Source organism: Myotis nattereri (assembly GCF_964212035.1).
Source record: "Myotis nattereri genome assembly, chromosome: 15".
Lineage (NCBI taxonomy): Eukaryota > Metazoa > Chordata > Mammalia > Chiroptera > Vespertilionidae > Myotis > Myotis nattereri.
Window position 1 is genome coordinate 16128882 of NC_138090.1, and position 24003 is coordinate 16152884.

At 53.2% G+C, this 24003-nt stretch overlaps 1 protein-coding gene across 1 annotated transcript in view; it reads left to right on the forward strand.

Moving 5' to 3' along the window:
• The window catches only part of ZFHX3 (zinc finger homeobox 3), a 151678-nt gene that overhangs the window by 40219 nt on the left and 87456 nt on the right, over positions 1 to 24003 (forward strand). The window contains exon 3 of the mRNA XM_081107850.1: positions 20194 to 20425. Coding sequence (XP_080963976.1) covers positions 20194 to 20425 — 232 coding nt within the window. The remainder of the gene's footprint in view (positions 1 to 20193; positions 20426 to 24003) is intronic.

Consider the following 24003-nt stretch of genomic DNA (forward strand, 5'->3'; position numbering starts at 1 on the left):
TCCACAATGTAATGCCCATTAGGATTATTACCGGCGCACATTTAGATTTCTGCAGGTGGTTGTCACGGGCCAGCGTGGCCCCCTTCGTCTGGGCTGTTGGTCCCTTTCGGTCTTGGCATTCCCCTTCCCCACCGCCAGAGACTTGCTCTAGCCCTGATCTCTGCTGCATGACTCTCTGGCACTGGGAGCTCTCAGAATGGTAGGAAAAGTAAAGGGGCACAATTCCAGGCTGTGGGCTCTGGGACAGATGGGAGCTGGGATATCAGTGAGCATCCTGAATTTTCCAAAATCCATGGGACAGGATGCTCACTGATATCCTGGTCAGAGGGCCTCTCCACCTGTTGACAGAGGTCCTTTGGCCAGCTCAGGGGGTTGTTTTCCTTGCCACACCGCCCTGTGAGGTTAGCAAGGCCTGCCTTCCCTTGGGTTGGGGTCCCTGGACCTGCAGCACTGACCACAAACAAGTGCCGCGGTGGGCCCGCTCCTCTCCAGAGAAGCCTCCGCCCCGCGGTGTCTCCTGACATCCTGCTCCAAGTCCCTCTGCTTTCTGAATTACATGCTGCTGCTCCACGTGGCTGTCTTGAACTTTCGGAGTCGTATTCAAGCCTCAGGATAACGGAAAGCTCTCCAGCAGCGTGGCCTCTCAAGCCAGGCAGCCTGAGTCTGGATCCTGCCCGACACCTATTGACTCTGTTGCCTGGAGCAAGTGACGTCCCCTCTTTGTGCCGCGTTTTCCCCGTATGTAATTTTGAGTTGATTGTTGTAACGTTGGGGCATCGCCTTCCTCAGGCTGCTGTGAGGACTGAGTGAGTTATAAGCAAGCGTGCAGGACCCTGCTGTAACAAAGAGGACATCTCTCTGACTTCCCATACAGACATTTTCTTTTTTAAAAATATTTTTAATTGATTTCAGAGAGGAAGGGGGGGGGGGGAGAGAGAGAGAGAGAGAGAGAGAGAGAGAGAGAGAGAGAAAGAGAGAGAAAAGCATCAATGATGAGAGAGAATCATTGATCGGCTGCCTCACGCCCCCTACCAGCATCCGAGCCTGCAACCTGGGCATGACCAGGAACCGACCCGTGACCTCCTGGTTCATAGGTCAACGCTAAACCACTGAGCCATGCCAGCCGGGCCCCCATATAGACATTTCATTAGATACTTCTCTTTGCATGAAGAGAAGCTTATCTCTTTTACAAGATGTTTTATTTAATGACATAATAAGCAGAAAGTGGAGCTTTATCCCCCACCCCTTGCCTGTGGGTGACTCACTCCTAATGACAAAGAGTGGACAGGGCAGAGGGAACTCACCAGTGTGGACAGAGCCTGGCGGCACCACCTTCCAGAAGTGACCACGATAATGTGACCACTGAAAGCCGTGTTCATGTCATGTACCCCTGATATGACACGGTGGGAGGGGGGGCTTTCTGAGACTCCATAGCCTCAGTCTAGTTGTGAGAAAACATCAGGTAAACTCAGATTGAGGGGTACTCTCCAGATAACTGACCCGCAGTCTTCCTTCCCATGTGTCAAGGTCACGCAGGATGAGAAAACTCAGAGGAACTGTCTCCCGTTAGGAGACGGAACAATTCAGTCCTGCCCGGGAGCCTGGTTTGGGTCCTGGGACAGAAGAAGGATGTGAGTGGGAAAAGGGATGCAATGGGAACACAGTCTGTTCATTAGGAATAGCCCTGGACCAGGGCCACTTTCTTGGTTGTGACAAGTGTCCCAGATGTTAAGACCTAAGATGTGAATATTAGGAGGAGCTGAGCGAAGGGCATATGGACACTCCGTGTACTGTCTTTGCTGCTCTCCCGTCCATATATTTCAAACCAAACAAAAACATCCCCCACAGTACGTGCTTGTTCAGAATAAAGGTTTCGTCTCTTTAGAAGATGATGAAGTAAAAAGTGGAGGCCCGCCTGCCTCTTGTTTTCTGTGATGACACCCCTCAAGGGCCGTGACCTTTCATGTTTGGTGTTCCTTCCGGCCCTTTTTCTAAACGCACGTAAACATTTTCATTCAAAACCTTTAAAAGGTCTGTTTTTGGCTTTGTTTTTTTGCTCCCATTCTGATTATAGGCCTTAGACACTGCAAATCTTTTCACTTCAGCACAACTGTTTTCCAAACAGATTCCTTTTCGGTCGTACTTTGGCTCTTCAGTGAGACCTCTTTAAAGTGGTGTTTGTTTAGCCGGCGCTTAATTTTATTTTCCACTCATACTTCTAACCCATCCGGGTCCCGTTTATATTGCCTCTGCCCTGGCCAGTCTTTCTAAAGCCCCCAAATTAGCATCATCTGAGAATTTAATTAACTTGCTGTTTACCAAGCCTCTCCTTTCAAGATAATTAATGAGGATGTGAAGTGACACGGGGCTGACACAGCTCCCAGTGGCACCTGAGCAGGCACCTACCCGCCTGGCCCTCCCGGCTCGTGGCTCCCATTAGGCCCACGACCCAGGCGGCGTGGCCACACTAAGCGCAGGTACCTGTGGCACATGTTTGCATAAAATCAGGCTCTTCCGCCTCACTTTTATCCACTCGTTCTCTGCTTTGTTAATTAAAAAGCCTCATTTTACTTAGGATGGAATGCTTATTTTCTGTTATTCCCTAGACAGTCTCCATTACCGGGCCTGAAATTAAACATGCCAGGAGAGTCGGGTGTTACAGTTAATTCCCTTTGTTTCTGCACAAGTGGCAGCATCGCATCTCCTGCATTTTCGCCCCCCCCCCCCCCGCCCTCCCAGCGTTCCAGTAAATCCAGGAACCCGGAGGTGGTCATTGACCGAGGATTTGGTGCCGTCCACTGAACCTCCTGCCATGAGGCAAAGGTTCTGGACCTGCCTGGCCAGCGTGGCCGCTCCCGGCCACGGGGGCTCCTGATCCCCCAAGGCGTGGCTGTGTGACCGAGAAACTGAACTTTTATGTAAGTGTTTTAAATAGTCACACGGGGCACAGGGCTGTCATGCTGACGGGACTTAGCCATCCTCTGTCTGCTGGGGGTTACCTGGGGCAGGTCCGGAACCTCCAGCAGCGCCCCTGCACTCCGATGGCCCGCACAGTCGGCAAGCAGTAATCGGGAAGTAAGTTTTCCGAAGGAAAAAGATGTTACTTTCTAAATCCAGATGTAAATGACTTGGATTATCCGTGTCACTGAGCGCTTCATTCATGCAGATAATTGAGAATTGACAGTGTCCTCTTCCCTCAATTATGTCCTGATGGTTCCCGTGTGTTACAATGGGAGAAACAGGACGCTGTTTTTAAATAGCTGTGTTAATGTCCTCATTAATTTTACCTTTTCCTACCAATTAACAAATATTAACTCCTGTGGCAGAATTGAGTTGGCCTCCCTACGAAGCCACATCCGTCCAGAGCTCTCCCGAGCCCGGGGAGCCCAGCGTTTCCCTCCTGTTCCATGGCGTGCTGCTCAAATCGAGGTGCTGGTTTTTTGTTGTTGTTTTTTGTTTGTTTGTTTGTTCTGGGTTTTTGGGGTGTGTGTCTTTGTACTGGGTTATTCACAGTGCAGCCAGAGTGTCATGAGGAATCCTGACTCAGAACAAGAAGATCCTCTCCCACAAGACACTGCGCAGGGGTGACAAACCCGAGTGCCCACAGGCTGTGGGATATCACACACGGTGCTGGTGCTGGGCTGGGGGGCACCTGCCCCATCTCCCCTGCATTCATTTTGACATGAGGGAATGTGCAGCCAGGACAGCCAAATAGCCTCCTTAAAAAGAACACGTTAGAAAATCTCAGTTGCATGAAAACTTCACAGATTTTAGTGTTACTTACTAATTAAGAATTTTTAAAACTCCGAGAGTTACACAGCTCATATGCACAGGCTGGTCAGTTGCTGCCAGTTGACACTGTCCTCTGTCCATGAGACTCTGGTCCACTGGGATCTGTCCACCAGTGTCCACAGGGCTAGATCCACGCCGATGGCGTTACGGAGGGAATGTTTAAATACCTTATTTTCTGAATACACACGTCCTGACCATTCACTGCTGGGTGTCAAGATCATTGCCAGCCAGCATGCTCCTTCTAAGTGACGCTGAGGACGTAGGAGCGTGGTGTGTGGGCAGGTCCACAGGGCGATAGCCACACCTAGCTTTTCGCCTTTTGTTTTACTCCCTCGCTATTTAAACCTGGGTTACTTCCAGCTGCTAGAGGGGATGGAAGAAGCCTACCTTTCCTTGTTGGAAATTCCACTATCAGGTCAGGTAAAACGTGGATCACTTACAGGTCTAGTTTACTTCTTAATAAATGTATAACCTCAATTCTCCCTCATGCGGTGTTCCTCCCTGTGGGATGGAGAACACAGAACCCAAGTTCCTATGTTCAAAGGCCTGAAAACAGGAGGTGGAGCCTAATTGTTTTGGGGTCATGTCATCAGTCAAAGTTAAATGGCACTTGAATGACTGTTAATCTTCAGTTTGAAGCAATTTTTATATCAGGTTTGCAAGCCTGCTCTGACTGAGTTTATTTATTAATTTTATTGTTTTCAGAGAGGAAGGGAGAGGGAGACAGAAACATCAATGATGAGAGAGAATCATTGATCGGCTGCCTCCTGCACGCCCCACACTGGGGATCGAGCCCACAACCCAGGCATGTGCCCTTGACTGGAATTGAACCCGGGACCTTTCAGGTCTCGGGCTGATGCTCTATCCACTGAGCCAAATGGCTAGGGCCTGACTGAGTTTGACAAGTTGGAAAAACTTAATTTATTTTAACAAAGTAGGGGTGTGTGTGTGTGTGTGTGTGTGTGTGTGTGTTTGATATTCTGAATAGGCAAATTATTTTTCAGTTTTTTTTTAAATGGGTTAGCGCATCACTGCCAAAGCAGAGAATCCATCCAGTCACTTGTTTTTATAAATAAAATTTTATTTATAAATAAACATGCTCTTTTATGTATTGTCCCTCACTGCTTTGTGCTATGACAGCAGGATCGAGCAGTTGGGGCAGAGACCGTCGTGGATGTGTTCAGCTTTCGGTTTAGCTAAAATCGGAATGTTTCCTCAACCCCCAACAGTGAGTGTTATTCTCAGTGCTGAGTAACGTAGTTATGGGGAGGGGCCACAATATTAGTAACAAAGAAACAGAATTTCCGAAGGAGGAGGCCCAGAAATCAGGATTTTAAAGATTCCCAGGTGATTCTAATGTGCAGCCAAGGCTGAGAACCACTTACTTTGAGTCTTCAAGTGCCCCTTCCAACTGATTCTCATACCTGACAACTTTTTTTTTAAATTTTGCTTGACGGTTTATGAAGTGTGTTCACACCGACTGACCCGCGGGAGCCTCCTGGCCCCCGGTTGTGTGCTGGTCTTACTCCGTTTTATAATTGAGCCCCCTCTGCAGGATCCTGACCCCACACACGTGTCCTTGCTGGGGAACGACCTGACTGCTGTGTGGCCAGTGGGAGAGCCCGGGGTTCCTGCCTTCTGGAACCTGCCAGTCTCCTTGGGAAATAGTCCACATCCATGAAGCGGATAACCAGCACTCAGGGCGTCGATGGGAAGAGGTGCTGAGAGATTGGGCTCTGAGTGCAGAGCAGAACTAGAGTGGAGATGGGGCACTCAGAGGCGGAGCAGAATCTGGCTGAGCTGGACTGGAAGTAGTCAAGGGAGGACATGGCACAACCCCCCGCCACACACACACCCCACCCACTGAGGTGCCCAGAGTCAGTACGCAAGGTTCAGACAAGGTCGGTGCAGGGGAAGTAGTGGGTGCTAAGATGGCCTAGTGGACGACCTTCCCCTTGTACAGACGATGATGGAAGTGATGTTTAGTTAGAAGATTAATCAGCCCTTCATTGGTCGTATGAGGAAGCAAGAAGCAGGACAGACAGGCGGGAGTGAGTGAATCTAAAGCTGGAAGGAAGACCTCTATAAAAAAGTGGTGTTACCTCAAGAAGGGACTAGTATGTCATTGCTCCCTCCAGCCTTATGTTATTGTAGAATAGTCTGGAAAGGTCATTGAGAGTTTTGTATTTTAAGGTGTAAAGCCTTTAAAACACCTGGTAAAAATGTATCTAGAGTCTGTATTCATACAGAGCAGGCTCCTGGACTTGAGATTCCAGAAAAGATTTTAAAAAGACGTCACCTGCCGATGGGTGTGGGGTGAGCGATTGGCTGCATCCAGCACTGTAGCCGCAGGCCGGCGTGTGTCCATGTGACCACGCACCGGTGACATTGTAGCGCTGACACCACAGTTCCTGTGGGCACCCCAGGGCCCTGGATGGCAGGACCTGAGTCATCTCTGTCTAGCCAACCCCGATCTTTCCCCAGACGCCTCTCAACCGCCCTTTTGCTCAGAGACACTTTCCCAGTGGGCGTTTTTAGGGGCAGTTTTCCAGAACTCAGATTTCACCGAACAAGTGCCACATGGTTCTCGGCACCATGGGGAACCCCCAGCAGATCTGCTGAGGATGCTTCCCACCCCGTCGCCGCCCGGGCCTGCTGGAGCAGAGGGGACACAAGGAGAGGATGCCTTGGTCGATGTGAACTAGCTGATGAGAAACCTCCCAGGAATTTACCATTCAAAAATAGGTTTTAGAAAAAAGTCTCCCTGACTGGCCTTGCAGCCACATTCCACGGGGAGTCCCTGGGGAGGGGCTGGCCCTCCAGGCACCGGGCTGGAGTTTGGGCATAAACTGGAAAGGGTGCCACCGCTAAGCATCTGTCGTCCGAGCCCATTCGGGGAATGGCCCCTTCCTCGCAGATCCCAGAATTGGAAAATTGATGAAAGAGAGAGATAGAACCCGTTCCGTAGACGCAGCGGTTCTCAGCAACATCGGTCTTACAGGCCGACAGGAAGTGTGGGAAGAAAATACAGTGTGTGTGTGTGTGTGTGTGTGTGTGTGTGTGTGTGAGAGAGAGAGAGAGAGAGAGAGAGAGAGAGAGAGACAGACCTCATCCTGACTGAGACACCTGGGGAGAGTCCAGCTGCTGGCCCCGTGTTCCGTGAGCGCTGTTTAGCCACCGCCTTTCCCCGGTGTGAGCGCCGTCACACCACTCCATGACTCTGGTAGACATTTTACGTTCAGAACTGACATACGGACTAAATCGTTGTTTCCTCTAAAGAGGGGTGGAGTTCTGACAGCAGGAGCTACTCCCCCGAGAGGCACCTGTGGCATTGATTTTCTGTCCCCGTCTTTTGTGATCTTCTGTTCTAGGCCAGGGATGGGGAACCTTTTTCCTGCCAAGGGCCCTTTGGATATTTATAGCATCGTTCTCCAGCCATATAAGAAGATTAGCTTAGAAGTTAGCCTGCTGTATTTGGTCAAACATTTAATCAACTCACCCCTAATGCCTTGGCAGGGCCAGACCAAATGATTTTACGGGCCTTATATGGCCCGTGGGCTGGACGTTCCCCACCCTGTTCTAGATGTTCTCAGCAGACCTGAGTCTTGCAGTTTAAATTTGTCAGTTTAATAGTAAAAGAGCATAGCGACATTAAACCTATGTAAATACGTCTAGGATATGGTCGAAATGGGAGGGCGGAATGACAGTGACCGGCTAAGCTCCCCTCTGCCTGGGGGGTAAGTCCTTTGGGGACCTGGAGACTAAAAAAGTTAAGTCACTAAGTACACTCACTTACGGTAATTATATCCTGCCATAAAGTTTTACTTAAACAAGCATACATAATAGCAAACAGTTTTATTTTCTCTGTCCCAAACTCCTCTCTCAGTCGTCAAGGCCTGCAGAGCCCCGTGTGGGAGTCACGTGCAGCATGTGCTCAGAAGAATGGCTTGTGGTGGGCACGGGGGATCCTCTGGCGCCGTGGACCCCAGAGGCGAGGAGACAGAGTCCTGGCTCAGGTGTGATGGGGAAAGGTCATTGAGGTGTGGAGGTGCCATTGGTCTGCCCTGAGATTGTGCAGCAAGCATGGCAGCAGGTGGAGAGGGTGCCCGTGAGGGTTTCCACGCAGGACAGACATCTAGACTAAGAGGCGGTTGGTGGGTAAGGCGGGCAGTGCCAGGAGTCTGACTGTGTGTGGCCCGTGGACTGGACTGGAGGGCTGGAACCTCAGCCAGAGGAAGGGGAGTTAGACCAGGTGGGTCTCGAACAGCAAGTTAAAGACCAGGAGTGACAATGGAGCACCACAGGGTTCTCACCGTTTATCCAGACTTTGGCCAGTGATGTTGAGGCACCTGTTACTGACCAGGAGCCGTGCTGAGCAGGAGGGAGAGAGAGCGCCGCCGCCCGCCTGTGAGATGCTGCTCATGGTGTGGCTTGTGACTCAGCGAGAAGAGCAGTAAGGAAGCCACCGGGCGGGTGGGCTCTGGGCCCACAGGAGCGAATTGTGGGGAAGGAGTGGCCGAGGGCTGGGCTTGTGCACAGAGGAGAACCCTGATCCCTCTGGCTGTGTGTTTATCTTCTGCTCATCGTGGAATCTCTAAAAAAGACCTGGCTCTTCTCGTTTTACTTCATTCACAATGTTTAAAATTCAGTCGTGTGACCCACCCTCTGAGCTTTGGCAACGAGTGAGATGCAGTTTCCACACAGGCCTCCGCCTCCGGTTCACTGTTCCCAGAGGCCTCGCATTCTGGAGCAGGTGGTGGGCAGGCTTTGATCCAAACCTCAGCAGCTACCGAGGTTTCTAGATATTTCTCGGGCACTGAACTGTTTCTGACCCAGAAAGGACCAGCTGGCCAACTCGCCGCCTAGGACAGTGGCCGTCACAGGATCTCGCACCAGAATTGCTGGCGAGCTTGTTAAAACCCTAGCGCTCCTGTAGGGCCGGGTGGGTGTGAAGGGGACCCTCGGAGTGCTGATGCCGTCGGCCCAGGGGCCACACTTTGAGCACCCCTGCTCTGAGCCATGCACCCCGGGAAAAGGAACTGCTGTGCTTGTGGGACGTTCCTTTGGCGTGGCCCTCTCTCAAAGGCTTCCACCGTGGGTGCCCGTGCCCACTTTCCCAGCAGGAACAGACATGAAGCTGCACAGCGGCCTCTGAGCGAGGGGACCGGGCTCCCCAGAGGCCCCGTGGAGCCAGCCCTCAGGTGGCTCTTGTGAGCACTCACACTCCTGCAGTGCCCTGCGGCCTGCGAAGGTGGATTCCAGACCCTTCCCTTTCCATCCCCTCGTCTGGGAGGGAGCTTCTTCCCGAGGCCACGAGTGACCTCAAACAGCCTCGCCCCTGGGGAGGGGCCTGTTCGGTCCTTGGCCCCCGGCATGGCTGTGGACGTCTAGATTGAGCCTGGTCTCCATCCTCTCCTGCTGGCTGGTGCTGGGACCCTTCGGATCCTCCCCTCGTGATCTGGAAACGGTGTTGAGATGAGGGTGCTCATATTAAGTGACAACCCTAGGGAGGCCAGCAGACGCCCAGAGACCCTCAGCCCAACCCTGCTCCGGTCTTGGAGCGCCTGCCCGCCGGAATGATTAATTGATGTTCTCCACTCTGCCGGACAATTAAGGGAAGCAGGAGAAGGAGGGGACAGTCTTCAGTGCGACCTAAATTGGCACCACATTGTTTTCTGTTAATCTATTTTGTTTTCTGTCCGTCTGTCCCCAGGGACGGGTGCCTTGCTGCTTGCTGAAGCATGCATAACTAATATCCTCATTAAGGGCTGATCTGTTTATCAGGGCCCTGCGAGGAGACCGGCCTGCCAACCCCAGGCGCGAGCTGGGGGCTGCGCCCTCCCTCCGGGCCGGAGCCCCACCTCATTAAGCCGGTCCGGGCTATTGATTGGGAGCCTGTGTTTGGAAGAGTCTTACTTACTCCATGCATTACCTTGACAGATTGATCAGATCTGATTGAGAACCTCTTAAAGGAACGAACAGCTGTAATGGGAAAGTTGGACTCTGTCATCTGTTAGGATGATTCTGGGAGCAAGAAGAACACGGCTGACATCTTGGAGCAATTGTATTTACAATTAACATGGCTGAAAACGATTGCCGCTATTGATCCCCCCTTCCTGCAATTACAGCCCCATTGTTTACATTCCAGCACTTCAGTTATAAAAAGGAAATTCAATAATTATTGCATTATTTAAAGTTAAAGTGCCACAGAGTTTGCTGGCTACGCTTGCTGGTTGATTTAACGTTCAGTAAAATCCATGCTGAGCTCTCCATCTTGAGGCCGAACAATATCGGCTTTTAATGAGACTTAAAAGGGGGGCGGGGGGGGGGGGGAGAAGGAGAGCAAAACCCAGAGCCCAGGGTGTTTGGGTTATTTATGGGGGAGCCCGAAAGCCGTGTCATCCTTCCCAAAACTGCACGCCCTGTCGCCACATGGCTGTCTGCTCTGGAGCCGGCCACCTCCTGGCCTGGACTCAGGCTCAGCTGTCTGTCCTCAAAGAGGCGCTTTTCTCTCTTCACTCTCCTGGTCCCTGGTCCCAGTCCCACCGGGATCGCTCTCTCCTTCAACTTTCAACAAAACCCATGAATGTAAGGAGAAGCGGTTCAGCGTCTTAGCGGCCAGGACGCGCACATGGTCAGAGGTGTTTGTTCCAGGGAATTTTCCTCTCCTGCTTCGTCACTGCCCCATTTCCTCTCTTACGGGAAAAGTGAAATCAAAATGAAGCCCCTCTTCTCAGGAAGGAGTCAGCCTGTGTGCTCGCTGCTTCCCACCATCTCAGGCTGTGACTCCTACGGCAGGTGGCGAGGGCATTGCTCAGCAGACCCTGGGAGCCAGGAAAGCCTCCGGGTTTGAGCACCACAGTCATGCTCTCGGCAGCCGCAGCCCGGACGTCCCGTTCGGGGCGTGGGAGGAATTGTAAAGACCATTTCTATTTTTCTCGTATTTGGTTTACATTCTGCCACGGGCCCGGGTCCAGCAAGACATCTGGACAGGTGCACTCAGCAGGATGCGAGCTCACAGGAGAAAGGGGTGCCTCATGCCCCAGTACCGAGAGTCGCACCTTCAGCGACAGCCCGGGGAATTCTGGACCGCAGGTGTGAGGGGGCGGGAAGGTGAATAGAGCCAGCCTGACTTTTAGGATGTATCTGGTGCAGCCAGGAGCAGGCAGCTGCTTCCGTGCAGCGTTTTCGTTAAGCAGGTGAATTTGTGCGCAGGCGCCGCATGACTTCTCTGGTGCCGTTTGGGATCGAGTCTGAAATGCTCTGTGGGAAAAGGTGGGTGCAGAGGTGGCAGGCCCTGAAAGAGTCCTCCTTATCGGGGACTGTCTCCGTGTGTTCTGAGCCGGGTCTCTGTTCCGTGGAGTTGCTGTCCCAGCCAGAGCAGCGTTTCTCAGAGTGTGGCCCCCACCACAGCGTTAGCGTCACCTGAAAGGTGTGAGGAATGCATGTTGCGGGCCCCACCGCCAGCCCACCAGGAGGCAGAAACCCTGGGGGTGGGCCCGACGCCTGTGGCCCAGCAAACCCGCCAGGGGCCCTGATGCATCACCGGCCAAGCCTGTGGCGCCGCACCGGCCGAGCAGAGGTCAGCAGGCAAAGCCTGGGCTCACGGCAGGAAGCCGCTGCCTGCGCAGGCATTTGGGCAATTCTTCAGTCTTCCCAAGTTCTTCGCACGTTTTCTCACGTGTTCTCACGCGGTGTCTGACACTGCCTCTGAGGGAGACGGGCAAGGATAGGCATCTCCACCGGGCAGATGAAGTCGCGCCCTGCTCTGACCACCAGGCACGTATTTTCTCTGCTGGGGTGACTGTCAGGGGATTCGAGATACAAATAAGCAAGATTCGGGGGAGCAGGTGTCTGCCACCCACCCAGCTGAGCTTCCTTTTCTTCCTGGTCCTCACCCGGGCGGACATGACGAAGAACACGGGCCTAGATTTTCATTGCATGGCGCCCCGATGGGCAAAGAGAAAGCAGATATGGTTTTGTGGGAAGGACACAGGCTTCTGGTGTGGATCCAGGCTCTGCTTGCACCAGCGGCGTGACCTCAGGCAAGTGACTTAAAATAAAATTGAAGCAGGAAAGAAGTCGGCCGCGTGGGTGCTCAGTATCCTGACCATGTCACAGTTTCTATAGGTCACAGTTCCTGTCAGCCGGGAACTAGCGCCTCTTGGGGCTGGGGGTGGGAGAGCAGTTCTCAAGGAAGGAAGTGGGTAAGTTCAGTAGATGTTCCTTTCCGTCCCTCATCCCAGAGCTTAACTGATTTGGGCAATAATGATAGTAATACTCACCTCATTCGTTATACAGACTCACAGTGCACCCGGCACCGGAATAAGCACTTGATGGGAGTGACCTCGTTGAACCTTCCCAGTGGAGCCAGGGGAGGCTCTGCTGTTGCCCAGGATTGCAGACAAGGAAACAAACGGAGGCCCGGCAGTTAGTGACTTGTCGGGGTGGCACAGTGACTTGTCGGGTGGCACAGTGACTTGTCGGGTGGCACAGTGACTTGTCGGGTGGCACAGTGACTTGGGGTGGCACAGTGACTTGTCGGGTGGCACAGTGACTTGTCGGGGTGGCACAGTGACTTGTCGGGGTGGCACAGTGACTTGTCGGGTGGCACAGTGACTTGGGGTGGCACAGTGACTTGTCGGGGTGGCACAGTGAGTGAGCGCCGGGGGGAGGGCTTCCACCGGCTCTCGGAATCCCGGCTGCGCCTAAACCACCATTGTCGGCAGCGGTTGGACACGGAGTTGAACGAGGACGAGCTAGAGTAGCACGTGTGCATACGTGGCCTTCACTTCTCTACGGGCCTTAAATCTGGGGGAGCTGGGAAGTGCTGGGGAAGGAGTGTGTCGTGTCTTCACGGGTGAAGAGAGTGGCGTCCTAGCGCAGGGGAGCTTTCAGGTCCTGGGAGCTTGAGGTCGTTTCTGGAGGCCAGTCAGGGCGGTGCTAGCCGGTGGGACCCACTAGGTTGTCTTATGCACCCACATCCCTCCCTCGGCCTCCGAGCCCCACATCTAGATGCTTAACTTACCGTCATGGGAATCAACTGCTGTTTGGCCTGTGACCCCAGGCTCCGATGGGCCTTCCTGAGGGAGGACGTCTGCTCACCCGCTGGACGCCCGCTGCCTCTGGAGTTTCCCTGCTGAGGGAGATGGACTTTGTGAAGTGAAGGCATCAGCATTCTGCAAGGGTCCACTCTCCGAGTGTTCAGACACGCCCTGTGGGCAGGTACAGATGAATGCCCTCACTTCTCCTTCTAGAACTTACACCCCTTCTCGCAAGGGAGGATCATATTGAGACTTTGGAATCAGGAAATGTCATCCACAGGAGGGAAGAGACCAGGGCTGGGCCGTCTCGACTTGGGCCCTGGAGCTCGGGTACCAAGAGCTAGCATGATGCCCTGATCCGGGGACAAGGAGCCTGGCCTAGAAACCGGAAAATAGGTCAGAAAATGGACTGATCTAAGGGAACGTTTTTATTTCCTTTCACTTTCTCTTGTAAATCGGGGTTGGGGCTTACATCTTTTGGCATCAGCAGGGCTCCTGCGGTGAAGTAGGACTAAATTAGCATGTGCCAAGGATGAGGGCATGTGTGGGTGAAAAGCTAGCATTAAACAGAAAATACACATATATATTTAGGTTGACCTTCCGGAAGCCTTCCTAAGAAATGTGACTTTAAATTTAGAACTGTAACACAACCTCTGATTAAAAAATTAAAAAGAACTGTAACCCAGCCGCTGATTAAAAAAGCCACCGCCCCATGCCTGGTTGAGCCACACCTGAAACCGTCCCTTTCTTGTGCATTCAAGGTGAACAGCTGGATCTGGGGAGTCATGTGACCTCTGTGAGCTTTGGGTTCCTCCAAGGACAGGAGCTGACAGGCGCTCACCTTGTGGGGCCATAATGAGAAGATTAGGGGTGAGAAGTGAACGCTGTGCGTGGAAACACTGTCCATTAAACTTCCTTCCTTCCTTCATCGTATGCTGTGGGGAATTAGCCAACTTACTCTGCACCCGCACCTTCCCGTTCCTTCTCACTGAGTGTCAGTGGGGTTTTCACCGTCCTTGGCCTGAGGGGAGGACCTGAGTCCCTGGCATGCCAGGGGTGGCGGTTTTGCCTCCTGAGGCATCCTGATCTGCGACCTTCCTTTTATGGGTTGAGAGGCCCTTCCATCTGCCCTTGCCTGGGTTCCAGTCAGAGCCCAACAGGTATCTCCCGGAGCCTTGCTGGCTGCCCATGGGGCGGGAGGGGGTGCTTCTCTGCTCTGAAAGAGATGTCCGGCATCCTTTGGGGTAGCCCACTGGCTCAGAGAGATGCCTGGGAGCAGCGTTACCCCATCAGAGAGCTTCCTCCTTCCATTTGCTCTTGGATAGACGTTGGCTGTGTGCACAGGAGAGTGTGGGTGTGCGGTGTCCTGTGAACAGGTGCTATTCCCCAAGAAGTTCCATTTGTCAGTCTTGTGAGTGTCAGAATGTACTTTGGCCATTTCTGCTTTCAAAGGAGGCTTTGACAAACCCTGATCGATACTTTACATTCCATGCATGAAGAGCCAGATGTTAGAAGTTTCCTGTTGGGGAGAGGGAGGGAGCCGGCCCCTCCAGATTTATAGAAATCAATGTCCTCTGACAGAAGTTGGTTAGTTTTCCTGGGAAACAAGTAGCAGGAACACATTTTTTTGATTTTCACGATGAATTATTTTTCTAACAAGAGCCCTCTTCTCGTCCCTTTGACTTCCAGGCACTGGCCAGGGTGAACGAGGGTAACATATTAATGGGGTGTCGAGTCCCACAAAGTAACATGGCTGCCTTTTTTTCTTTCCTTTCTTTCTTAATTATTCATTTGCTTTTTGTTGCCGCCTTTACGTGCCAGGCTAATTATTGGCGGTGCCTGTTACTGCAGAAAGGGCGTTTCTCTCCTGAGTTCTTGGATGCAGGCCCAGAGGGAAGGTGCGAGGTGTCCAGGTCAGGAGCACAGGGGTGTCACCTTCAGCTAAACCGAGACGGGACCAGCATTTTCAAAAATAAAGAGCTCCTCAGGGTCAGAGGGGGGCAGGAAAAGGCCCCGGCCACTGCCAGCGCAGGGCCGCCCTCCTGTGTGTGTCACCCTCCTCGCTGCCGCTGCGAGGAACGAGGATCGGCTGCTCCCAGCTGGATGGGAGCAACTCGGAGAAGCTGAGATTCCTGGCTCTCTTCTGCTTCCATTTCTGAGCCAGACGGGATGCTTGCTTCTCATTGGCCGTTGCACTCCTTAGATTTCCGAACGTAGATCCTGTTGCCACGTGTAGACGTCTCTTTCAGTAGAAAGGACTGTCCTTTGCAGTTTACAGCACCCAGCGCTTGGCAGGCACCTTTAAACCAGCCAGTGAGACCGGGGGTGGGGGGAGGGGGTTGTCACAGAGACCTCAGGCGATGGGAGGCTGGGGACTGTGTGAGCCCGGTGGGCCTCGCTGCCACTCCCCTTCACCCAGGCGGCTCTTCCCGTCTCCATTGACTAGTTGGCCCAGCTTCCTGATGACTTTGCGGGTAGATGCTAACCTTTAAGAACATTATTGCATTTATTAGGGTGACATTGGTTAATACAATTATATAGGCTACAGGTGTATAATTCTATAACACATCATCGGTATATGGGATTGTGTGTTCACCACCCCTAGTCACGTCCCCTCCATCACCACTGATCCCCCTTTATCTCATCTACCTTCCCCCTTCCCCCTTTCCCTCTGGTCATCACCATACTGTTGTCGGTGCCTGTGAATTTTTTTATTCCTGCGTTTAATCTCTTCACCCGTTTCACCCAGCCCCCCCCCCCCAAACCCCCTCCGCTCTGACAGCTCTGTACCTATGAGTCTGTTTCTACATTACTTGTTAGTTTATTTTGTTCATTAGTTTCCACATATAAGTGAAATCACATGTTCCTGTCTTCTCAGAGAAGAGTGGCTTATTTCACTTACACAATACTGTCCAGGTCCATCGTGTGGCTGCAAAGGGAAGAGTTCCTTCTCTTTTTCATGGCCGAGTAGTATTCCATGGTGTACGTGTACCACAGCCTTTCTGTGGCCTTCTTGATGTAATGCCCCTTCTAAGTGAGCCAGTGATTCTCCCTGGTCCAGCGGGTGGTACAGTCTCACATTGGCATTCCAGCCGAAGAAGTGCCCCCTCATGTCCCTGAGAATGAGAATGGCCCCCCAGTCCCCGCTGCCACTGCTTTCATCATCGGCAGGTTAAGCACCTGGGGTGGGACAGTGTGTTTTCTCTCTCTCTCTCTCTCTCTCTCTCTCTCTCTCTCTCTCTCTCTCTCTCTCTCTCTTCTCTCTCTCTCTCGTATCTAATGTGCTGTAGACACTTAGAATCAACCAAAAGAGCCAGACCCTGCCCAATGGGCTCAGCAGCCGTTTTCTTTGGGTCTAAAGCAGCACCATACCGTATAGCACACAGACCACAGTTGATGTCCTTGTGTTTTTTTTTTTAACTATACACCCGCCCTGACAGAGGTGAGTAGATGGGAATCTTGAGCACAGAGTAAAAGAAATGGAGAAAGCTCAGCAAAACCTGGGTCCCCCACCCAGGATGGAGGGGCTCTGTGATCGGGGGCGAGAGGACGGGGCGGGGGGTGGAGGGTGTGCATGGGGGAACCATTCCCATCATAGTGAGGAGAGCAGGAACTCCAAAAGCAGGCAGTGCCTTCATGGATGCTCCACTGGGGTTTGGGCCGTGGTGGATTCTTCATATATTACAGTGACTTTAATTAAATACATTGTGATCCCAACTGAGGGTATTCTAATTAGCTGGGTCAGGAACAAATTATTCTCCCTCCTTCGCCAAATGAAAACATCTACTCGCTTCTGCAGGCAGAGCATGTCCTTGGCTGACTAGCTTGCCCAGTGGAGTCCTCCTGGGCCTCTCCAGCCCCACCCCCTCCTGCTGCTTCTTATTAAGCTGCTTCCAAAGGTGGGATTCTGGGGATGGGGCCAGGGCTGCCCGGGGGGGTGGGGGGAGGGCATCTGGCCAACAGGGTCAGGCGCTGACCCCCTCACGGCCTGGGAAATGACCAGATGGTGTGGAGAAGGTCACAGAGGTCAGGCCCCGGCTGCGAGCTTTGGGTCCCTGTTTGCACCAGGCTGGACAGCCTTTGAAATAGCGAGTGAGAACTTACAGAATGTGGTGAGAACAGGATCTGTCACATGCAGGTCAGCATCAGGAGACTCGGGTGGTGAGTGCAAGTTTGGGTTGGGATGTCACCTTGAAAAGCAGATGTTTCCTGACAACTGAGCCATAGTTTGTTCTGTGTGTGTGTGTGTGTGTGTGTGTGTGTGTGTGTGTGTCTTGGAGAATGAACTTGAAGTGCAAACACAAGCTTAGAATTTTGAACGAGGCTTTTGTGCAAGTGAGAGAGGACCCTAGAGGCTCCCCAGACCAGGATCCGTGGGAGAGGCCATGGCCGTCTACCCTCCTTCCTTCTGTTCCTCCCCATTGCGGGGATGCCCGTTTGTTTCCCTTCCCAAGGGGCTCTCGGTGGCAGAACAGAGCCCGGGGCCGCACAGAGAGCGCCGATTGCCACCAGGAGCTGCAGTGTAGACTGGCTCTGGAACATCTTCCTCCTACCAGTTACAGCAGAGTCCACCGTACGATGTGGTTTCATTAGGATTTACAAGTGCTGTCCCCCAGGAGCCCCGGAGCATCCGGACGAAAGACATTTGATACCTTGACTTCCACCCAGTTCTCTTTGGCCCTGGTATCCTTTCTTCTGCTCTGAGGTCAGAAACCCCAGCCATTTCTAAAGGAACCCTCGCGTCCATATTAAACGTGATGTTTACGAATCAGTGCCTTAGGGGGAGGAAGTCCTGTTTCTTGGGAAGGTGATGGGACATGGGGGTCAGGCTTTACTGATTCCTGCTGTGATTGCAGACTTCATGGTGTTACCACAGTCCCTGGATTCGATGGAACTTGGTGCTTTGGATTCCGTGGTTATTTCTCTAGTTGTCTTGCATTCAGGCAGTTTTTGTTGAGGCTTTAATAAGAGTCCTTCTTGGTGACCAGGACGCAGTCCCTGGTGCCTGCACCTCAGTCCCACGCTCCTCGCGTTCCTTATGTCGCCCACCGGGCCCTCTCCTGGGAGACAGGGCGGTAGCCTTGGCAACACGACGCTTCGGTGCGGCTCATCCCCTGAAGTTCTCGGCGAGGAGCCTTGTCCCAGAGGAGGCAAATGGAAGATAAACCGTGAAAAGATAAAACAGCTCAGATTTAATGTTTTTTATTTCTTTTTATTTTTATTGATTTCAGAGAGGAAGGAAGAGGGAGAGAGAGAAACATCAATGATGAGAGAGAATCATGGATCGGCTGCCCCCTGCACACCCCACACTAGGGATGGAGCCTGCTACCCGGGCATGTGCCTTGACCAAGAATCGAATTGTGACCTCCTGGTTCACAGGTCAACACTCAACCCCTGAGCCCCGCTGGCCTGGCAAAACAGCTCAAATCTATTTCAAGAAAAGTAGCTTTTTATTTTAAGTTGTTGCAATTTCTTGAAGAGTTAACATTGAGCTCACTCCTTCTTTAAACTCCTGGTTGGGCCATGGCACTTGAGTAGCTGTTACTGTGGAGACATTAGCAAGTTCAGGGCTCTGCACTCAGCGTGTTCACTCACCCACTCTGTGAGGAAGGGGATATTGGTACCTGGAGAGCCCTCCACGTTCCTCCCTGCGGACTAGCTGCGCCAGTTCACGTGATTGAGGGCCTTGGCCTCCCCCCGTGACCCCCCTCCCCCCCAGTGAGTTTTCTATAATACATACTCGGTGTATTCATGTTGCCTCTTCCGATAAGGTGCAAGCATGCTCTGGAACTTGCACACTCTTTTGCTGAATGTTTGACGTGCGCCTGTGAGTAGATGGGCCTCAGAGCCGCGCCATTCGATAGGAAGTGCTGGTGGGGCCTGGGGTCAGTATTGGGCCCCGTGCCGGGCATTTCAGCTGCTCCGCGTTCTCGGGGCCTCATTATCACCTGGACCAGCCACAGTTGTCAGGGTGTGGGCATCGAAAGGGACGGGCGCGGCAGACGGGGGAGCAGCAAGTTGACTTCCGAGGCACCTGCTGTGTGCTCTGTGCAGCCACTGGGACCGGCTCCCGGGACGGGGGGTGGGGCTGTGCGCGAGGAGGGAGAGAGGGACAGGTGGTGACATGAACACAGACGCTCCCGTCATCTGAACTTCCTCCACCACAGGGATGCGAGAGTCGGGGTCTGGTTCTGTCCTTTCCACAGACGAGCTGGCTAGCCTGGGTCAGGCACTTATGCTTTTCGGAATTGCTTCCCGTGCTCTCGGTGGACCAGCAGGAGGACTCCCGTCTCCTCTCCCGCGGGTCATGGGGAATGAAGGGATGGCCTTTCTGTGTACCCAGAGCCAGCGTGTCCATTCCCTCACTGTTCCCAGAAAGGGCCCGTAGCTTTTTTCATTCTCAAAGAGGCATGAAAATGTGGTCAATGTTGTCCTTGGAAAATCTTTGTCTCCTCTAAGGCACGGACGTCGTCGGGGCATCAGCAACTTCAACCCTGTGTGAGCCCGCCTCCCGCCGGCGCGTGGGCTGCCAGGTCCTGGGTCAGTGCTGTGCCCACACAGACCCCACACAGAGTGCAGTTTTGACCGTCTATGCATGAAGCCAGGTGACCTTGAGATGTTGGCAGGGAACTCGCCGGAGAAATTTCTTTTTCTGTCTTTTTTAATCCAGGAGAAAACCTAATTTTGAGTTCTCCCAATAGACTGTGGTTCTTAATACAAACGCTTGAGCCTTCTTTCTTGGCCCGTGTTACTGAACTAGGCGGGCATCTGTGCAGGCCCGGGGACCTTACGGACTGTCATTTAGACTAGCTTTTGCTACAAAGGGCCAGGTAGCTCGATTTTAGGCTTTGCAGGACCTCCAGTCTCTGTTGCAGCAGTTCAGCTGTGGTGTTTTGAAAACAGCCCTGGACGATTCGTGTCACATCGGTGGCTGTGTTCCCTTAAAACTTTATTTACAAAAGTAGTCAGCAGGTAGGATTGGCCTGCGGGCAGCAGTTGGCTGACCCCTGACCTCCCTAATGCAGGCCGCTTTGGAGAACGGAAGGGGAACCTTTCATTACTGAGCCAGGAACACCGATAGGATGAGAAAGGTCCAATCCATCTGCGTTTTCAGCCCGTGAAAAGCCACGGAAGGGGACGCTGGGGACACAGGAATGCGAGTCAGCTTGCTGCTTGTCCTCAGGGAACTGCTGGAGAAGGCACAGTGGAGCAGGGAGAGACGGGCACAGAACAGACCCTCTAAGGAATCATATCGGGCTGCAGCCAGGACGGCGGTGGGCACACGGTGGCGGGCTCAGGGCGGCGATGGGCTCTGAGTGGCTAACCCCAGGTTTGTCCGTGTTCTTTGCCCCGGCAGCACCTGCAGCAGCACGAGAGCGGCGTGGAGGGCGAGAGCTGCTACTACCACTGCGTCCTGTGCAGCTACTCCACCAAGGCCAAGCTGAACCTCATCCAGCACGTGCGCTCCATGAAGCACCAGCGCAGCGAGAGCCTGCGCAAGCTGCAGCGGCTGCAGAAGGGCCTTCCCGAGGAGGACGAGGACCTGGGGCAGATCTTCACCATCCGCAGGTGCCCCTCCACCGACCCAGGTGAGTGGTCTCCAGGCCCGACCTGTGTGCGGCCTCCGTCGGTGGGTGCAGCTGTCCCTCGCATCCACGGCTGACCTCACAGGCGGCCCTTGTATTCTGGAAGGAACATGCATGGATTGTTGCATTTTTTAAAAAGGGTCTTAGGGCCACTTTGATTCTGCTATCACAAGCCACTGCCCAGGGAGCCGGCCAGCAGCTGTCCTGTCCCCAGCCCCTAACGGTCTAGTACACTGTGGATGCAGCGTGTTCCTTCACGTTGTGCATAACCAAGTGCCAAGTTGTGTCGTGTTCGATATTAAGGACAGCCCGTTGGTGGCCGCACGTCTGGTCTGTGAGGAGTAGCTTCAGGTAGGGTCAAAGCAAAGACTGGTTGCAAACATCGTTACTGTATCTGAAAGCGACCCCAGTTGCCCCGTGACTCAGTGCCGCCTGTTACTTCACGGAGCCAAGACCTCCACCCCCGTCCTGTCAGCTCGCCCGCAGTCACCTTCCCCGCACCCCAGCCTCCCCTTTGTGACGCACGCCCCCCGCGGCCTCGCTCGCTGGAATCGCCCCTCTGCTGTTTCCAGGCTTCCCGTCCCTTTCTCTCCACGCGGAAGCGCAGACAGCGTGGCTCTGGAGAAACAGTAAAACAAAGGCCCTCCCTGAGCCCCCGTCCCTCCCTGCCCCCAGGAGCTGCAGGACTCTTGAGGGACTGTCCTTGCGGCTCCTCTCCAGCTGCGCCTCATGCCGCCTCCGCCTGTGTCCTCCTGTCACACCGCCCTGGAGAGGGCCCTGGGCCTTGGGCTGACCCCCCCAGCAGCTCCCTGCTGGCCCGACCCACCCCCCCCTTTCTGTGGTCTTGGAAATTGTTGCCCAGCCCCTTCTCGAAGCGAAGCTCCCTCTGTTCTCAGGTGCTCAGGTGTGTTCCTTTCTCATCCTCTGGCTCCCCATGGCCGACCTCCGGCTGCCCCATGTGTCGACGTCCCTGGGGTTAGGCCCCGGCCCTTGGCTCCGGCCTCAGGAAGCTTTAAGCAGCTCCTGGGGTTCCCACTGGTGCCACCTCGCAGGCTGAGCTCACGATGTCCTGTCCACACTTTCCCCCCAGTGGCTCACTGCTGAACGACCTGGTCCGGGGGGGGGGGGGGCTGCCCTTCTCCCTCCACCACCTGCGGCTCCCTCTCCGCCTGGAGCCATCGGGGCTGAGTGGGTTTCCAATCTTAACGTTATCAAATTGCACATTTGTAGAGCTTTTAAAGGCAAAAGTTACAGAGCCCGTATGAAAAACGGCGTGACCCTCCCTCATCCCGTTCCCCTGAGCAATGGCTTTCAAGTTTTAGTTGGATTTTTGTTACTTATTTCCGTGTTGATGGACATGCTTCTATTACTATTTTTGATTCCCCCCCCCCCCCCCGCAAGTTTAAGGCATCTCTTGGCTTTTACTCTGGAAGATGGCGATTTCACTAGCATGCCGTTCTATAAATCCACTCACTCGTACCCGCTCACCCACTCCCCATCTGCAAACCCACACACACACGCACACACACACGCACACACACACACCCATGCTCCGCATACACTCACACACGCACACTCTGCACCTACACCTCCCTGCTCCCCGCCCCCCGCACTAGCCCCCCCCCCCCGCTCCCCAGCCCCCTACGCGCTCAGCCCTCTCCTCCCTCTGTCTTCCAGTGTGATTAAATAGTAATTTGGGGTTTTATTAATATTCAGTGTTTTCATTATTCTAACTCTATAAATATTAATCACAGCTGAGCCGTGTAGAGTTTTATAATTTCATTTACCTACTTGTACAACTTTTTGTTTTCCCTGGTTTTCTAGGTACCTATGATTAATTCATGGCTCAGCCTCCCCAGAATGACAGTTCCCAATCTCTGGAGGCCCTGCTGTTATCAGTTGTGCTGGGGGCCGCGTTTCCTCCTTGAGGCACCCCTACTCCTGGCCCCGTCACCCCGCTCTCCACATAAGGGGGACTGGATTTCCCGTGTGATAGGCTGCACCCCCCTTTGAGGGTGTGTCCCCACCCCCTCACTGGAGTGGCTCAGGTTTCCTATCACAGTGGAAAGGCCAGTCGCCCTGAGTCAGGGTGAGTCATTGTGTCAGGAAAGGGCTGTTGGGCACCAGGATAATCTGTCATCTCCAGGTCCCTGCGAGACTGTCTCCTCCCTCGTGTTTTTCAAATTCCTGTTCTGGTTAAAGTCCCGCTGCCTTAACCCACGGGGTCTACTTCGCTTCTTGTCTGACCCCATCGCTCTGTGGAGCAAGGGATGGGGTCCGGTACCCAAGGACACGTCTGTGCCCGAAGACTGAGACCATTGTGCCATCTGGCTGTGGGGTCCCCAGTCCCCACTGGGGCATCTGCCTCTGTCTGCCCCTGCCACCCCCCATTATTCCACTGCCCGGTCACTTCCTGGGAGTCTTCCTCCACCTCTTTATTTCAGGGCTGGGGTTTTCTTTTTCGTGTCCTTTTGCCAGCTCTGCCTACGTCATTGTTTTAACCTTCTGTTAAAAGCTGGTCCCTCCCCCCTCAATTCTTTCTTTCACTCTGCTCAGAATTCCCTTTTTATTAATGAGGTGCCCCAAACTAAGTAGTGTACAGCTGCCATTTCACCCGGGGTCTGTGGGCTGGAACAAACAGTGCCCTGTTTCATAATGTAATCCTCCTATTTATGCAGGCCGCGCCGGAATGGCTTTCTTACACCATTGCCTTCTGGGTTGCTCTCTGTAATGCGTATTAGGGTTTCTCTTCCCCCTGAAGTGTATGAGCAACGTTAGTCTAGATGATAGACTTCCTCTCTGTATTTCAAAATCCGTTTATATTGCCTTTGGCCCGCAGTCATGTTTTTGATCTCTACCCACCCTGCACCCCCCTTTAGCCCCCCTCCCCCCGGCTACATTCATCCTCCTCACCCATGACAAAGAGGCAGGTTATTAGGTGATGTTCCTGTTGACATTAACAGTAACCGGTGCTGTTTTGGAAACTCCGTTAAGAAAACTCACCTTAAAATATATCATCTCTATCTCTCCTCCCAAGGGATTGTCTCTTCACAACTTCTTGAAAAAAATGTCTTCAGTGCCCTGGCTGGTGTGGCTCCATTGGCTGAGCGTGTCCAGTGCCCTTCAGGTTTGCTGATTTGATTCCTGGTCGGGGCACATGCCCGCCCGGGTTGCAGGCTCATTCCCCAGGGGGGCGTGCAGGAGGCAGCCCATCAGTGTTTTGCTCTCATGTCGATGTTTCTCTCTCTCCCTTCCTCTCTCTCTCTAAAAATCAAAATGTTAAAAAGAACGTCTTGAAGGAAAAGGAAGTTGTGACATGGAATTAAGGAGAAGGTCATCAACTTCAGATTTTGTCCACAGACTTTATAAAACATCCCCAGTTTTCTCCTCAAACATAAAAATGAGAACCTTACTCTTCAGCTAGAGAAGTCACTCCTGTAGCGTGAGGGAGCCTTGCGAGCCCTGCCTGCTCTGGCTCTAAGCTGCATGTGTGTTCAAGGTTGCCCGTCTAGACCAGGGGTCCTCAAACTTTTTAAACGGGGCCAGTTCACTGTCCCTCAGACCGTTGGAGGGCCGGACTA